This window comes from Centruroides vittatus, unplaced genomic scaffold (genome assembly GCF_030686945.1).
Source record: "Centruroides vittatus isolate TY-2023 unplaced genomic scaffold, ASM3068694v2 contig_202, whole genome shotgun sequence".
Taxonomy (NCBI): Eukaryota; Metazoa; Arthropoda; class Arachnida; order Scorpiones; family Buthidae; genus Centruroides; species Centruroides vittatus.
The window spans coordinates 271787-284534 of record NW_027121249.1 but is presented as its reverse complement, the minus strand read 5'-3'; the positions used below and the strand labels follow the sequence as shown (position 1 = coordinate 284534).

At 33.9% G+C, this 12748-nt stretch overlaps 2 protein-coding genes across 3 annotated transcripts in view; one reads left to right on the top strand and one right to left on the bottom strand.

Moving 5' to 3' along the window:
• The window catches only part of Cyp18a1 (Cytochrome P450 18a1), a 172232-nt gene that overhangs the window by 150381 nt on the left and 9103 nt on the right, over window positions 1–12748 (bottom strand). The gene's annotated exons all lie outside the window — the stretch shown is intronic.
• LOC136970560 (rRNA methyltransferase 1, mitochondrial-like) lies at window positions 767–11747 on the top strand. Of its 2 annotated transcripts, XM_067265005.1 has the most exons (9): window positions 767–1065; window positions 3835–4090; window positions 4156–4205; window positions 5959–6025; window positions 6602–6681; window positions 6785–6878; window positions 7882–7999; window positions 8822–8941; window positions 11651–11747. In XM_067265005.1, exons 1-9 carry the CDS (start codon window positions 851–853, stop codon window positions 11698–11700), a joined length of 1050 nt encoding a protein of 349 aa, XP_067121106.1. In that variant the 5' UTR covers window positions 767–850; the 3' UTR covers window positions 11701–11747. The 2 variants fall into 2 exon arrangements, with proteins under 2 accessions (XP_067121106.1, XP_067121107.1); XM_067265006.1 differs by lacking the exon at window positions 6785–6878 and having other exon boundaries at window positions 6602–6658.

Genomic DNA, 12748 nt, shown 5'->3' with positions numbered 1-12748 from the left:
GACATGTTTGCTTTAACGTTGCCATCTTGAAGAGCATTCGTGTTATCAGAGTTATTTTCAAACTCTTTCTGCCCTGTGGGCATTAAGAGGGCCTTTTTTTAACAAGTCCATTATGCCAGGCCCGTAGTTGGTGAGAGACACGGGACCACCCGAAAATTAATGGGGTTTTCGGCCTGTCCTGATTCGATTTCGGATGCCCCAGAGCGAGCTAACACCTTAGCCGCTTGGTCATCCGGCCATCGAACTAGAATGTGTACGATTCTAGTGGAAATAAACCTTTCTAAATTGATGTTTCGTGGGATAAAAATCTCCTTTTTTCAATAAAACTTGTCTTTAAAAACTGCTTCGCGCGAAAACTTGATTATAATAGAGTTATTGGATGAACGCTTCGAAGTAGAACACTACTTCGAAGATTCGAATCCGATTCGACTGCCGTAATTTATCAAATATTTTATCAGTTTTTTTATTCGTGTTTGACAATCCCATTAAAGGATCGGACTTCGTGAAATAAAAGAAAATTGAGCTGTTAGCCGTGAATGTTCGGTGCATGCATTAAAATAGTATACATTAATTTTTTTAAATGCAAAACATTTTGAATTATAATAATAAAATTGTTTTAAATAAATATTACATTAAACTATAACATAATTAATTTAACTTAAGGTACAGATAAAATGTAAAAAGTTTTAATAAAAACAAAAATTTAGTTTTGTTTATCTGGCAACACGATTAAGCCGATAGTCCATGTGACTCTGTGTAACACGTGCTTTGTAGAGAAAAGTCGTCTGTGGGATATGTTGATTGTTTACGTGTAAAAGTGGAATTGTTTGTAGAATATTGAGTGTTAAAAATGTTTAGTAATCAGATGAGATCCGTATTTGTAGTTAAGAACATGAGAAATACTTTAAAAACTAAAAATCAATGTTTTATCAATGCAAAATATTCACATGAGACGAATAAAGATGATAAAGAAAATATTAATGATGATGAACAGTTAAAAACTGTTAGGAGTAGACTTTCTTATATCAGTGAAGATTTGCTTGAACATGAAAAAAATATAAATAGGTAATTATGAAGTTGATTAGATGTTACCGACCCATTATGGTTAATGTTACTCTTGGTGCCAAGATGGCGGCTCGTCTCTGATTCCAGCAAGGAAACAGTGGGACGCACGTTCTAACCTAACCTATTCTAATAAATTAGCATGATTATTAGCAACCAAATTATTAGAATAGGTTAGGTTAGAACGTGCGTCCCACTGTTTTCTTGCTGGAATCAGAGACGAGTCGCCATCCCTGCACCAAGGGTAACATTAACTGCCAAGGGTTGCAAAATTAGACTATGTCACACATTCTGTATTAACCTGATGTTTAGCATCAAACAATGATAACTTTGGGTATGTTTCAATATACGTCGGCCTCAGCCACGACCAATACGCTGATGAATAGTTTAATAAGCTTATATCAGAATATCTGACAATCTAACAACACGCCAGAAGCAAACGGTGCTATTTTGGCATTTGCATTTGCAGACTTAATTGTCAGAATAACTTTGGATTAATACGAATGAATAGTAAAAACAGTGTTGATAATGCAGCGATGGAGGCTGTATTGCTTTAACACACCCTGACAACATAACGTGCATCAGTTACTACATCAATGAATATCAAAAAACATTTTAGTACTTTTCAGTTTACTAATGTACTGTTTGATGCATAGTGAAATGTATCTGTAATCATTCATGATACATATATCTTTTTCCTAACCAAGACAAAGTTTGACATAATAAAGTGCCAAAAATCTAGACTAATTGGAAAAAGACTCCATCCAGATTTTCAAATATATGTGTAAATTAGCATTTTAAGTACTATAAAGTCCAAGTATACTCTAAGTTTAGGTGTTCTAAGTTCAAGTTTGTATTTCACCCAAAATGTAGGGATATTTACGAAGATTCAAAATATTTATAGAATCACTACATTTAAACAAAACATAATCATAATTTTAAAATTGGAAAACTGCAAAGCTAGACACCAACCAATGCCGAATGCCGTGTCTAGCCCGATAGCATTCGGCATTGGTTGGTGTCTACCTTTATAGTATGTCGGGTTTAGCAATGTTGTTTGTTTTGAAAAACTACAATTCTAAATGAATGTTAGAACATCAGCAATGGAGTTAGCATCAAAAGAGGTTAATATCTATTTTCTTGGCACCCAAATCCAGATTTTCAAATTTTCAATGCACTAAGAAACATTAGCAACATCATTAGTACTAATGTTCTATTAATCAAGAACATTTAGTATATATGCATTTAGTTGGAATCAACAATATGGCATTTGAATTTCCTATTTTTATAAACATAAGATATGAATATGTAGTATCTTGGTACATAGTAAAGAGATTATTATTTAGTTCCTTCCTATGCATCGAGAACTGCAGTTTGATTCTATCTCAATGAGAAGCGCTGTATTTCTAACATTAATAAAAAGCTGCAATAATCAGTAATTCATTTATAAAAAGAGGGTAATTAAGGCTACAAAATGGAAAATATATTCTAATTTTTATTAGCTTTTGTCTGCAGATTATTAATGAATTTAATAAATGAACATACTTGCCAACCGGCAATGTTTTGTACGCTCCATGAGCGGACGGGATACATTTCCCTTTTGTCGGCGTTTTTAAACAATTTGATATCGTATAAACATTTCATTTAACGAGTCTAATACTGATATACAGTATATGCTGATGATATTGTATGTATTTTATTACGAGCGACTGAAATGAACCGGAGTAACACTCAGATTCATCCAATTGGGAAAGAACCAAGATTGATATTTTCATATACAGTAATTGTATGTTGGTATAGATATAAAAATTTTAAATGGAAGATATGATAAATTGCTTTATCAGGTCTGGCAATGATTTTTACTATTCTGTATGATAAAAAAAAGTAAGACAGAGATAGGAAATAAATCACGACCCAGAAAAATCATTGTCCTTAATTGCAGTGAAAGTCAATAAACTGACCGATAGCAACTGTCGCGAGTACATTCTAACGCTAACAAAAGCAAACCGTAGCACAAATGAATTCAGCAGGAGGCACTCGTCATGCAACAATAACAAGACTCCTGGCAGATCAAGGTAGAACGCATTATAAATCTAAACTTAAATTTATGAAGTGTCCTGTAAAATACTTGACCTTTCTAAAATTATGATGTTGGAGTATGCAGCTTTTGCCATAATCTTGACAGTGTTTATGGCAATAGCTTTATAAAATATCAAACAGAGATAAATTAAATTCTGTTTATTAAAGGTATTCAGTATAAGCCTTGTGCAATATCAATGTTAATAAAGAATTTTTCACCTTTTATGCCATCAGCATTTTTATTCAAAAATCATCATTCTATACAATAAGCACGTCGTCTATGTATCTGGCATAAATGAAGATGCATTTGATATACTTTGGCAGGATAGACTTCACCGAAGATCTGAAGACCATCTTGTCCTGGTTAGGGAGCTATCCGTGGGTACATCTCTATCTTAAAAGTACATGGTTCCATTCCATCAAACTGAAAGAATAAAGAATATGTTTCCAGTTCGCCTATTCCATAACTCGTTTATAAATGGTAGGAGAGATGCCGACATGCTAAAAAAGAAAGTCTCGAAGACGGCAGAAGCATGGTTTAAGGCAATGAACGGATACAATGCTTTAAAGTTGAAGACAGTTACTTATTTGTCATGCCCTAGCAATTGTCTTTTTCTATCTTGCAAAATCCGGATTGTTAATCATAATTTAGCATAACATAGTTTAAATATTTAAATTTTCTTTGTTTACCAGACCAAAAGGTTCAACTAGGAACAAAATTTCAAAAGTCGACATCAAAGGAGAAATAATATACGGTTTACATCCGGTACAACTTGCTCTTCGGTGTGGAAGACGCGCCATCCACCGGTTATACGTTCAAGATAGATTTAGAGATTCCGATGCTATTCTCAGAAAGAAAATTATTGAACTTGCGCATGATCTCAAAATACCCATCAAAGAAGTTCAAAAACCCATATTACAACAAATTAGTAAGAATCATGTTCATCAGGTATATTCATTATTTATTTATATTATATAAAATGTATATCATTGCTTAGAAAGCTCTTATTATAGGGAGTGTGTCTCGATGTGAGTGCGCTACATACAGAAGATATAGACAAAAGGTATTTGTTTTTATATACATAATTGATGATTTAAAAGTAGAGAGTTGTTGGCTTAGAGGTAGAGACATTCTAATCTCTGGTAGTTGGTCTCTGGTTTTTATTTTTACCAATGGCTGACCAATAGTAAGGTAAGGTTCAAAGATGGATTGAAATGATTATTTACCTATTCATTCATAAAGTACTAGGAAGGAAATAATGATTTTTACTATAAAACAGTGATAACTATAGTATTTTAGCTATAAGTATATAATATAAACAAATGATGCGGCTCTAATAGGCATTTCAATAGAGAATGCAGCTGTTGTTTATTTCCAATAGGCAATGTATGGCTTCTATCGTGACAAGGTTTGGCCATCCCAGGTTTATACTGTCATAAACACCAACACTGCTTTATGACTATATACTTTTACATGTGTGTAATTTAGATTCTCCATTGATACAATTGGTATAAGTTTTCTGTAAGGAAAATTAAAACTGTACACCACACACACAGTCTTCCAGCTAATAATTTTATTTGCTGTGTAGTATGCTATGTAGTTTTAATACAAGGTGTGTGTGAAAAATTCAGTGAATAGTCTCATAAAATAAAGGAAACAAGAGATACAAACAAAATACCTTTACTGGCATTCAAAGTAATCACCATTAGCGACAACACACATTTGACATCGTTTGTACAGCTGCTGGAAGCAGTTAGCAAACACTTCTTTCGGTATTGCACGAAGCATCGTTGTCACACGTTGTTGGATCTGCACAATGTCGGAAAAGCATAGGCCTTTCAGGCAGGGAACAAGAAGAAACCTGCAGGTGCCAGATCTGGAGAATATGGAGAGTGTCAAAGAACTGTCACCTGCCGTAATGTTCACGCATTGCTCCATTTCACAGTGACACTCCTTCTCACACTGACTGCGTTGCATTGTTTGCTGCGTGCACTTCTGTTTAACTGTTGTGATTTCGACACTAGGGGGCACTAGTTGGCAAGTCTCTCATTACGTCTGCACAACATCCTAACCAGCACGGTTATTCAACTATGGGACCAGTCACCGAACTTTTCAGATGCACTTTGTATGTGTACATTCTGACTGTCGGAGAGTTGTATGTTTTCCATTACGATTTATGAAGTGTTATTTCCTAGTTCTTTTTCTTTTGAATATCTCTGTGGGTTAATGTTACCTATGGTGCCAAAAGGGCGGCTCGTCTCTGATTCAAGAAAACAGAAGAAAGAAAACAGTGGGGATGCACGTTCTAACCTAACCTAACCTATTCTAATAAATTACCATAATTATTACCAACCAAATTATTAGAATAGGTTAGGTTAGAACGTGCATCCCCACTGTTTTCTTTCTTCTGTTTTCTTGAATCAGATCCGAGCCGCCATTTTGGCACCATAGGTAACATTAACCTCTCTGTATAATATTGCATAGTTTAATTTATATATCTGGGAATATAATCTTTATTCATGAAGATCAGATATATGACCAAATTCAGTCATTACTATAATTGACAACACTATTAATTAATTTGAACGAACCCATTAACAACAGTCTGGGTTTGTTTGAGCCCGTAATATGACTTCATAACCGACACATGCGCTTTGTCTATCCAGCCATTGCCGAATTTAATTTTAAATATTACGTATATTTAATTATTTATGTATATTATATATATAATATTTGTTATGTTCATAGGAATCTAATAATTATTTTGCTAAAAATAATATTTAAAATGTATATTTGATATTTATTCTTTTGTGTAGTAATGTAGAAGATACCGTGACGGAAAATAAAACGACGCCAATTTGGTTGATTTTGGATCGAATTCAAGTAAGTTTATTTTACTAAACGAAGAATCGAGTTGGATTTATTATCGGACTATGTTTCGGCTAATTAAATGCCTTAATCAAATGCTACGTAATTTGGACTAAAAGTAAGTGATTGAGTCGCCGTCTTTTATGAAATTTACAGAATAGAATTAAATTAATTAACTTGGAATATTCTGGAATGGGACTCAAATCCGCAATTCCTGTTTAAAGTGATGTTACGTTGATAATAACTTCATGTGGTAGCGTAACTGGCAACGCGTCTGCACGGTAAGCGGGAGTTGCGGGTTCGAGTCCCGCTTCGGGCCGATTCTTCTCTTCCAGTTTAATCTAAATTATGCCGTCGGGACCACTTTTTTTTTTCAAACCAATTTATTTAGAAGACATAATCATACCGATCATTTGCTTCATTAACTGGCGACAGCCACGTGCCCAAGGTGTAGCCCGATAATAAATTCGACCTGATTCTTTGACTAGTAACGCGATTCCAGCTCAATTTCTGATATGATTTATAAATCTGTTTTAACGATACATTGTATTATTTCAACTTATAAAGCAACATGTTGTTATTTATACGTAGGATCCTATGAATTTTGGAGCGGTGTTGAGATCTTCGTATTATTTTGGAATTGATAAAGTATGTGTCGTGAAAGGGAACAGGTATTGTTTATTAATGAATTTAACATATTATTTACATTAATTAATTTATTAAGGTCTAATTTATGAAATGTTGTTAATAACGTATATATTTGAATCGTTTTAGTTGTAAACTTTCGCCTGTAGTTAGCAAAGCAAGTTCGGGTGCTTTAGAAGTCATTCCAGTGTATTCGATAAACAACCTTCCAGAATTTTTACAAGTGAGTAGTTCTATTATAATGTACAATGAGGAATTTATTATTTAATTAAAAATATTAAGACTGATTTTGATATTTTTATATGTTTAATAGATAGGACCTCCAATAAAACAAGCCTTTATACAAAGCTTTAATTAAAAACAAAGCCTGTCAACCTTATTGTGCTTTGCATGTAGTTTCGTAAGTTATATCGTTTAATGGTAATGGATATGATACTAAAATGTACCACAAACCAAGCCTTATTCTAATACGTATCCCAGCCAACTCTAAAGATCCATACTACTACAGAATAGCGGCCTTTAGAGCACTTATTACAAGGGCCAACGTTGTAATAAAGGTCAAGACAAACAAAAGGAAGTAGAAAGAATAGCAGAAATTGCTGGGATGTACGGCTATACTAAAGGCTGAGCATATAAAATGGCAAACAAGCAGACAAACAAACTCTAAAATGAATTGAATAGAACTCCAATAAAAGATATTTCTCAGCAGGATGTGTCTCCCTACTGTATTGTTAGCACAATAAGGTTGGTACGTTTTGTTTACAGACTTGGAACAGTAGCTGTATAGTAATATATTAACCTAATTCTAAGCAATTCTAGGTATTAACCCAATCCAAACTCTCATAATTTAGTATGGATTGTTGAGATTGGGATATCATTCCTCATCTCTCACTTATATTGGCAAATTCCATTGTTGATCGCGGCTGCTGTAAGACTCCATTCACTCTACAGAGCCTCTTACGGTCCAGCTATGCTCTGCTACTATCCTGTCAAATATTTATCAATTATGTCCAAAGTACCAGACGGAGACCTGTCGAGCATTACTCATAGTCTAAATATGTATATTGTACACAGTTGATAGATATATGATGTAGCATAAATGTGCTAGTATCTGACATTTGCTAATTAATCGATCATATTGAATTTACATTCTATTATATTAAAATAAATTCATTATAAATAATACAAGGATTCAATAATTTGTTTGTATACTGTTTATATAATAGGAAAAGAAAGATTCAGACTGGTATATTGTAGGAACTGCTTCATACTCTGATAATATATGCTCCAAATGTATAGGAATTCATACATTGAAACTAAATAAACCAACAATTTTCATATTGGGTAAGTATATTATTCTATATTTTTCTTGAATGTATTATTTAATTTGCATAAATTAATTTATGATCTGTACACTTTATTGATTTTTTAATATGAACTAACAAGTGTGTATGCGTTCCTACCAACGCTCAAATGTAGCTATTATTTATGCCTTTAAAGCTGGTTTATGAACTGCAGGAGTAAAGGTTTAAGTAAAGTTTTACATCTTTTGCATGCTATTGCCTGTAAACCATGTCTTCTGAAATGGTGTATGTCAGACGTTCGGCGCCGCTTTCCTGTAAGCCTAGAAGTTTGACAAAGGCATTCGGAAAGTCAGTGGAATCATGCTCGATGTTCCAAACGCCATTGTCGAACTTCTAGGCTTACAGGAAAGCGGCGCCAAACATACCACATACACGTTTTTGCATTTAAAACTTCAGCCTCAACCTCGCTATTATAAATAATTACTCTGTTGATGTTATGAGTAACGTCCTTCTACCAGTATACAAAACTGAAATTAAGTTAGAAAATACTGAAACAAATAGAGGTTCGAGATTGCGAGTGATTGGGGACGTGGATCGGGTGCACACGTTACAATAAAAAATAAACGTCAGTACGTTGGCAAAATGTGAATTGACGTTAAAGGAAACACAAGCAAGATATAATAAAGTACAAAGCTGACGACGAAAATAATTACAATAAATGCAAGGACGAAAGAAGGGAAGAATAAGTGCAATTATTTAATTGACGAGAGTTGAAAATTTACTCGTAAACTAGACAAAAATCTGTAGGAATTTAGTTCATATTAAAGTAGAATAAAATCTTGTCATTCTAATTTCTTTACAGGAAACGAAGGTGTAGGAATGTCCAAGTGTGTGTACGATTTATGCGATAACGTAGTAACAATATTTCCTGCTGCTCATTTGCATCCTGGCGTTGATTCCTTGAATGTTTCTGTTGTCAGTGGTAAGCAATGTTGTGTTATTTTATAATCAAATTAGTATTTTATTTTATTTTTTAAGTATGCTTATATCTGAGCAACTTTGTTACATTTTGTGCATGCTGAGTAGCATCTACACTATACGTTTGTCTTTAGTCACAACCTCTGAGTGACAGCCGCTGACAGAAACACAACACATGGCTATGGAGGAGGTTGTTTTGTATGCTTTTCAAATTCTTGATAAAACAGCTTCCATTTAGAGATAGCCATTATTGGAGGTCTGGCTGTAATTTCAATAGTATGCACAATTCTACAACAGTTGGTTTGTACTAATGAGTGCGCTCTGTTATCTATAAAATCCAGTGCAAAGTAATTGATGCGACGTCGGATGTGATCTGTATAGTCACACGATTGTTTTCCTTTGATGATCTCACCAGATTACAGTTCGTATCAGCTGTCTCGAGGTCAATAAAAGCGCTATATAATATCCCTCTCATCCTTGAAAGTGATATTTGAATAAGAACAACCAAAATAAACGAATTACATTCAACACCTCTATTTTTAAAAATGCTCCTCGGAGAGGTGTAATAATATTAAACTCGTTCATCCAATCCTGAAGATGATTTGCTGTAACAGTTGAAAAAACCTTTCTAAATATGCTAATTAAAGCCATTAGTCTATAATTAGTTGGCATCCAGACCCGTTATAAGTGGGCGTGAAAGGCGTGTATCGCATGCGGGCGGCAAATTGGTATTGCTGGCAAGCTCAGCATAGGTAGTCGTAGTTAAACACGGGAGGCATAATCAGTATTGCACACAGGCGCTCAAACAGCTAGCGGCGCTGCTGTTGACATCTACCTACTTTCGTTAAAGCAAAAGGAGCCTTAGATGATTTTAATTTTCTGATTACAGTTTCTGATTCACTCAAAGTGATAGGATTGTCCAGAAGAGCAACGTTATTACCAAAGCTTAAATCAAAATATCTGTATTAGGTCAAGCGAAGTATTCTCTCAAATAATTCAACCACTCCGAGGGGGATATAGTACTTTCGCATGGTTTCTTAGTTCGAAATTTATTAACTAATGACCAGAAATCTGTAGTATTTTTAGTCTCCAATAGTTGTGAGTTTATTTTAGCCAAAAATAACTTTTTGTTTGCCTTACATAGTGACTTATAGCTCTTGTTAAATATGCAGTATTCGTCCGATAGATTTCTAGTTTTAGTCCTACAAAACATTCGTAATACTCAGTTTATTTTCTTTAAATGTAGACACTGCAGATCAAACCATTGTTTCTCAAATAACGATAAAGAAATATTTTCCTTAACCGTTCCCCATCGTAAAGCCGAAGTTAACAAAGTCGTCAGTAGTTCGTCATCATAACTCTTCGATCCAACAAAAGGTCCTTTTAACCCTTTTGGCTGGATTTGTCTAAAAATGTATTAATCGTCTGCAGTTCATTCGTTTCTAGATCAAAAGTGAATTTTTTACCGTCGACAGTCAAGCGATCGGCTCTCGGAAATGCTTTTTTATTCAGAGATTTATCTTTCGCAAAAGAAGGCAACGATTTTCTACATCTAAATCTTGGTCTATACGACAAATCATCAAACACACTAATGCACAAGAAAGGCTGCAACTCCTAAATTTTCTTTAGGTTTTTAAAAATAAGCTCGAGTATAGAGCTCAAACAATATAAGCCAAGTTTCTGATATTCGGTAACTGTTAATAAAAGGAATAGACTACCCATTCTGTCTTTTAAACAACATAATAAAGCTGTTAGCATTATTAACTAATTCTTCGTCGTTACCAATCAAACCGGAAATGATAATAATATTTTTCTTCAAATCGTTGTATACAGAGTCTATATAATAATTCCGAAGAGTAAAATTATCCATACGTGCAGTTCTAAAAGTCGAAAGTTCGGTAACTTCTCCTTCTAATCGTGTTAGACATTCTTCATACTCCTTATGTAAATTAGACGACCGGTCAAACTTCGACGACAATTCTTCCAGTTTCGATAGAATAATGTCAAAACATTCCTCGAGAAAACAGAATCTTCTGAGGCATTTGAGAAGAAATATCCTGCGATGCAAAATAATAGTCTAGTCGAGATAATTTCGACGTTCGTTTGCTTGGTGATCGACAACATTTACCGGCAGAAGTTGAAGATGGTGATGTACGAGACATTGGACCCGATTAAGTTCGACACCTCCAATAATAAGTAAAAAGAACAAAATTACAGTAGAAAAAGACAGCTTCAATAAAGTCAATTAATGGCAAACAGTTGGATTGTAAGTCACAAAAAACACGTCAACAGCCAGCACCCCCCTCCCCAATATTATTAATAAAATCATCATACATTCGCATAGACTTTTTTCACACACAATCATATACATTCACCTCCTGAAGTATTTACCTTTCTTCCCGATGCACCCTCTGTAGCAGTTAAGTATGTGTATTAAATAACTTTAGGTTAAATATATAGAAAAGAAATATAATTTGGCAGTGTAATTAATGAAAATAAATACTAAAATTCACACTTTCCAGCATTCACCGATTAAAAACGTTCGACGTAGCATCTGCTTAATCTGATGCAGACCACTAAAAGTACCGAAAACGTTTGTTTTTTAATCAGTGAATGCTGGAAAGTGTGAATGTTAGTATTTAAAACATAGTTCCAGCTTTAGAATTAACAAATTAATGAAAATGTTTTAAAATAATGTGTTTTACTATTTCAGGTATCATTCTTCATCAGTTAAATTTAATTAAGATGAACTCTTGTAAATAAAATTGTGTGTAAATTAAGTGATATATTAAAAAACAAAGTGCTTATAAGTGTATTTTATTTATTATATTTTGTATTTATAATCTGATTTTAACTCTGTAACGTACGCAAATGCTAACGTCGGCTCATTTATGTGCAATTTAAGTCCGAAATTTATTTATTTATTTTTATTATAAGATTAATTAATAGCCAAAATGATGCCGAGACAAATCGTTAAGATGTATGCTGCAATTTTCATACATTTTGCAGTTTAAGTTATCTTTCTACATTGATATCAGTGGCGTAGCGCAGTGGGAGCAGCAGGGGCTGCACTTTTAGGGGACAGCAAAATTTCACAATAAATAGTAATAATACAATACACCTGTACGATACAGAATAATGATGATTTTTCTTGTCGAAAAGTTCTTTAGAATTATTGTATATTTTAGTCTTTTAAATTGAGATACGCGAGTAAGGGACGGCGTAATTTTCCTCAGCCCCGGGCGGCTGACACCCACGCTACGCCCCTGGTTGATATGTTGATGTTAAATGATATTTTTCATATATTTTTAGCAATAAAGTACAGTTATAATGTTAACTTTGTAGCATTTTAATCTTTTATTTTCTAAATTGCTGGTTCAATTATGGCATATTTTGTAAAATTTTTGAAGAGGTTATTTGTATGATGAATATAATCAGTATCTAAGTGTAAGCATTGCTAACAGTTCTGCTAATTTACATGCAAGTATTGTTACAGATTGATAAGATTGACTCGAATGCTGTCTTTAGCGTTATGCCTGCCAACTAAGATAAATCTTTTGACATAAACAACATGCAACTTTTCCTCTGTAGTGCGGAGTGGTCAGGTACAGGTCTTGATGTAGCAGCATTTGTGGTTCCACTACATACAATAGACTTAATTTGATGTATAATGCTGCACTATTCCCAGCATTATAACATGTAATTTAAAGAGAATTATGTTCTTATACTGAGCCATGCCCATGTGGCTCAGCCGAGTGGTGATGTCAACTTACTTTGACGTCTGTACACTTGGTCTGCCCGTGACATCATT

Excerpts from the sequence above, each read along its gene's own strand:
- LOC136970560 (XM_067265005.1), top strand. The coding sequence starts at position 851 with ATGTTTAGTAATCAGATGAGATCCGTATTTGTAGTTAAGAACATGAGA. Across the intron at positions 1,066-3,834 it reads CATGAAAAAAATATAAATAG|ACCAAAAGGTTCAACTAGGA; the intron begins GTAATTATGAAG and ends TTTGTTTACCAG. Across the intron at positions 6,026-6,601 it reads TGATTTTGGATCGAATTCAA|GATCCTATGAATTTTGGAGC; the intron begins GTAAGTTTATTT and ends ATTTATACGTAG.